The 4498-nt window shown below is 49.3% G+C and overlaps 1 protein-coding gene across 2 annotated transcripts in view; it reads right to left on the reverse strand.

Moving 5' to 3' along the window:
* Positions 1-362: 362 nt before the first annotated feature.
* SDHB (succinate dehydrogenase complex iron sulfur subunit B) overlaps positions 363-4498 on the reverse strand; it is a 38141-nt gene continuing 34005 nt past the window's right edge. For both annotated transcript variants that reach the window (XM_008055109.1, XM_008055107.1), the window contains one exon: positions 363-597. In XM_008055109.1, the coding sequence (XP_008053300.1) occupies positions 520-597 (78 nt within the window). In that variant the 3' untranslated portion in view covers positions 363-519. The remainder of the gene's footprint in view (positions 598-4498) is intronic.

A 4498-nucleotide genomic window follows, 5' to 3' on the forward strand; every position in this document is an offset into this window, starting at 1 on the left:
CCTTGCCTTGCAAATTCTAATATGGAAAACTGTAAAGACTGGGAGACTGTAGAATAAACATTTACCAAGCACTCAGTAAATGCTACTCCTGGCACTCAGAATAAGTGCAGGCACTCTCAGGCCATGTGGGTGGGGCGGGCACAGTTATAGATCCCATCTTACAGAATGGGCAAATGGAGTGGTGAGAGGTGAAGATACTTGTCCAGGCGTCCACCTGCTGGGTGGCCAGGCTGGTTGCAGGCCTGCTCCCTACCAGTGGCATGCAGTACTCACCGCACACTCAGGAGCCCTGTCCATCTCTTAAGGACAAGGACTCCTGGCATGTTCACAGTCCCTGCAGCATGTAAAGGAACACGCTTGCCTTTTTGTTAATAAAGTAGAGTAGCGTTTATTTATTTCTTAACATTCTTATTTTACATGCTGTATTCATGGAAAATCATGACCTTAGAAGGAGCTCAAATTAGACAGAAATTATTTTCAGCTCTGAACTGGTCACAAGTCACGTGTAGCATGGATCGGTTATGCAGAAGCTCTCTTCTCCTTATAGGTGGCCATCATTTTCTTGATCTCAGCAATAGCTTTCCCTGGATTCAGACCCTTGAAAGAAGAGAAAAGAATCAACACCAGAGGTGGCTGGAACTGAGTGGGAAAACCCCAGAGCCTTGGGCAAAACCTCCCCAGCAGGCTCAGAGTCAAATCAGGTGAATGCGAATCAAAGCCTCAGCACCCAGGGCCTTGGGCTGAGAGCTTCCTCTGGTCTCCCAGTTCTGTGCTGGTCAGCTCCCTGGCTGGCCTGGCCCTGCTGCATTCCTTCTGGTTAGGCTCACTCTGGCAGCAGACAGGCCCGGCCGCCGTGTTCTTTTTCACAACTATAGTCCAGTGTCAAAATCGGCAGACTTCTCTAAATCTTTTACATTATGACCAATGTTACTAAGTTAGCAGCAGCAGCAGCAGAAGTCAGCACATACAGGCTCTCTAAGGTATGTCGATGAAAACCCTCTCCATTAGCCGTTTCAAAAAACACCATTACAGCCAGGCTTGGTGGCTCAGCCTGTAATCCCACGCCTTTGGGAGGCTGAGGTAAGTGGATTGCCTGAGCCCGTGGGTTTGAGACCCACCTGGGCAACTTGGTGAGACCTTATCTCTACAAAAAATCAAAAATTAGCTGGGCGCGGTAGTTCCAGCTACTTGGAAGGCTGAGGTGGAAGGATTGCCAGAACCCAGCAGGTCGAGGCTGCGGTGGCCGGGAGCAGCCACTGCACTCCAGTCTAGGCGACAGAGTGAGACTCCAACTCAAAAAAACAAAAAAACCCAAAAAAACAAAAAGCACCATTATGAGACTAGGTGCGGTGGCTCAGCCTGTAACCTCAGCACTTAGGAAGACTGAGGTGGGAGGATCACTTGGGCCCAGGAGTTCAAGACCAGCCTGGCCAGCACAGTGAGACTTCATGTCTACAAAATAAATAAATAAATAAATAAATAAATAAAATAAAATAAATAAGCAAGCTGGGTGTGGGGGTGCACACCTGTAGTTTCAGCTGCTCAGCAGGCTGAGAAGGAAGGATCATCTGAGTCTAGGAGGTTGAGGTTGCAGTGTGATCGCCCCACTGCACTCCAGGTTGGGTGACAGAATGAGACTCTGACAAAAAAAAAAAAAAAAAAACCCAGCCGGGTGTGATGGCTCATACCTATAATCCCAGTACTTTGGGAGGCTGAGACGATTGGATTCCCTGAGCCCACGGGTTCAAGACCAGCCTGGGCAACATGGCAAGACCTTGTCTCTCTACAATAAATAAAAAATTAGCTAGGCATGGTGGCGCAAGCCTATGGTTTCAACTACTTAGAAGGCTGAGGTGAAAGGATTCCCTAAGCCCAGCAGGTCGAGGCTGTAGTGGCCGTGAGTGTGCCATTGCATTCCAGCCTGGGTGACAGAGTGAGTCTCCAATTCAAAACAACAAGCCGGGTTCGGTGGCTCAGCCTGTAATCCCACGCCTTTGGGAGGCTGAGGTGAGTGGACTGCCTGAGCCCGCGGGTTCGAGACCCGCCTGGGCAGCGAGACCTCATCTCTACAATAAATCAAAAAATCAGCCGGTCGTGGTACCGGTCGTGGTAGCGCATGCCTGTAATTCCAGCTACGCGGAAGGCTGAGGCGGAAGGATCGCCGGAGCCCAGCAGGTTCGAGGCTGTGGTGGCTGGGAGCGGCCACTGCACTCCAGTCTGGGCGACAGAGTGAGTCTCCAACTCAAAAAACCAAACAAACAAAAAACAACACAACAACAAATAAACGAACTCCAAAATCTCCACATTATGAGTTCGACTGGCCAATGCCACAGGCATTAGCTGCAGTTTGGCCTGCAGCTGTAACACCTATTTATAGGAGGTGCAGAAATCACAGCCACTGAAAGCTGGCTTCACAGAAGTAGGGAGATGAGGAAGGATTTGGCAAAATTAGATAAGAACCTATCAGAGGTTAGTGAAGGGTTCCCTTATTTTAGAAGGATAAGTCTAACCCTTAAAAAAGTGTTGTGGAAAGAAAAAAAAAGGAAAGAAAGAAGAGAGATCTTGAGAGGAGAAAAGAAGACACTCTTCCCCTCTGCTGTGAAGTAATTTCCAAAATATACTGGGTGAATGAGGTACAGACACAACCAAGAATTCTGGTTTGAAACATTTTTTTATCACCCACCCATTTTTTTAAAAAACCTTTTTATCTTTCTCTTTCCTTGTTCTTTTCTCCCCTTCCTCCACACCCTCCCTTGTACCAGGGCCTTGGAACAAGAGCCTGCTTATCTCAGATGCTTGCTCAAGAATTCCAGAGGCTAATCTTGAAACTGACTAGGAATGGAGTCCTGACTGCAGAGAACAACCAGCCAGACCTCTAGGGGGACTGGCACCCAAGACAAGCCATGGGAAAAAGGCGCCTGCATCCTGCACCACGCTATATGCTTCCCACACCAAGTGGCCCTTTATTTTTTTCAGCTGGAAAACAAGAGCAAGTTTATTGAAATAACAGAGAGCAGGCAACTCCACACCCAGTGCAACCTGGGCTCCATGGAAGAACAGCACTTGTTTCCCTTTAATAGCCCTTCTGGCCAAGCATGGTGGCTCACCCTGTAATCCCAGCACTTTGGGAGGCTGAGGTGGGAGGACTGCTTGAGGACAGGAGTTCAAGACCAGCCTGGGTAACACAGTGAGACCCAGTCTCTATAAAATAATAACAATAAGAATAACAAGAATAGTAGTAGTAGTAGTAATAGTAATAAAGGTCAAAATGGTCTCTGTGACTGTGGTCTGTCCTCTCAGATTCTAGCTCTTGAGTGAAACCTACTTTTCCCTTGCCTGACTCGTCTCCTGAGTCTAGCTTTTAGGTGGCCAGTTGCTGGGCCCGGGTCCAGGCAGTGTGACGTAAAAGGGCAAAGGACACATGTCCATTTGTGTGTGGCACAGAACACCTCTGGAAGCTGACACAGGAATCTGACAAAGGAGGTGGCTGGGGTGGGGTGGGGTAGAAGGAAACTTCATGCATCTCCTTCTGAATCCAGAACCAGGGGGATTTTCTGTCCCCACAAGGTCAGTGCTCAGCACACCTCATCTGTGTAGGAGAAAGAGCGTTGAGCTGGGGGTGGCTCATGTCTAGTCCTGCTCTGCCAATGACCTGAGAGCGACCTTGGGCAAGTCACTTCTCTCCCCAATCTTCACCCCGGACTTGGTTTCTCCATCTGTGCAAGGGGGTTGAACTCAGTGGTTTTCAAGTTCCTTTCTGTTCTCTCGATCAGTCTTTGGCTATGGCTCTCAGCTCCATTTCACAGAAGAGAGGGCAAGGCCAGAGAAGGTCAGAGAACCTGTCCTTGTCGTTTTGCTATCTGCTGCCACTCCTGATGCAGACCTGTGACCAGGAATGCACCCCACAGTCATCCCCAGAGCTTCATAGAAATATATAAACTAGCCCCATCACTGGAGACAGTCAGTATCTCTGACTGTCTTGAACAGGCCCAGTAACTGTGTTTTTTTTTTTTGAGTTGAAGTCTCACTCTGTCACCCAGGCTGGAGTGCAGTGACATACACGTGCACAGTCACCCCAGCAATGACCTGCTGGGCTTGGGTGATCTTGGGCGATCTTTCCACCTCAGCTTTTCAAGTAGCCGGAACTACAGGCATGTGCTACCACGTCCAGCAAATTTTTGATTTAATGTAGAGACGAGGTCTCGCCAAGTTGCCTGGGTGGGTCTCGAACCCGTGGGCTCAGGCAATCCACTCGCCTCGGCCTCCCCAAGTGCTGGGATTACAGGCTGAGCCACTGAGCCTGGCTTACCCGTTTTTTTTTTTTTTTTTTGAGTTGGAGTCTCACTCTGTCGCCCAGACTGGAGTGCCGTGGCCGCTCCCGGCCACTGCAGCCTCGACCTGCTGGGCTCTGGCGATCCTTCCGCCTCAGCCTTCTAAGTAGCTGGAACTACAGGCGCGCGCTACCATGCCCGGCTAATTTTTTTTTGATTTATTGTAA

This window comes from Carlito syrichta, unplaced genomic scaffold (assembly GCF_000164805.1).
Source record: "Carlito syrichta isolate Samal-C Ts95f unplaced genomic scaffold, Tarsius_syrichta-2.0.1 Scaffold301679, whole genome shotgun sequence".
NCBI lineage: Eukaryota > Metazoa > Chordata > Mammalia > Primates > Tarsiidae > Carlito > Carlito syrichta.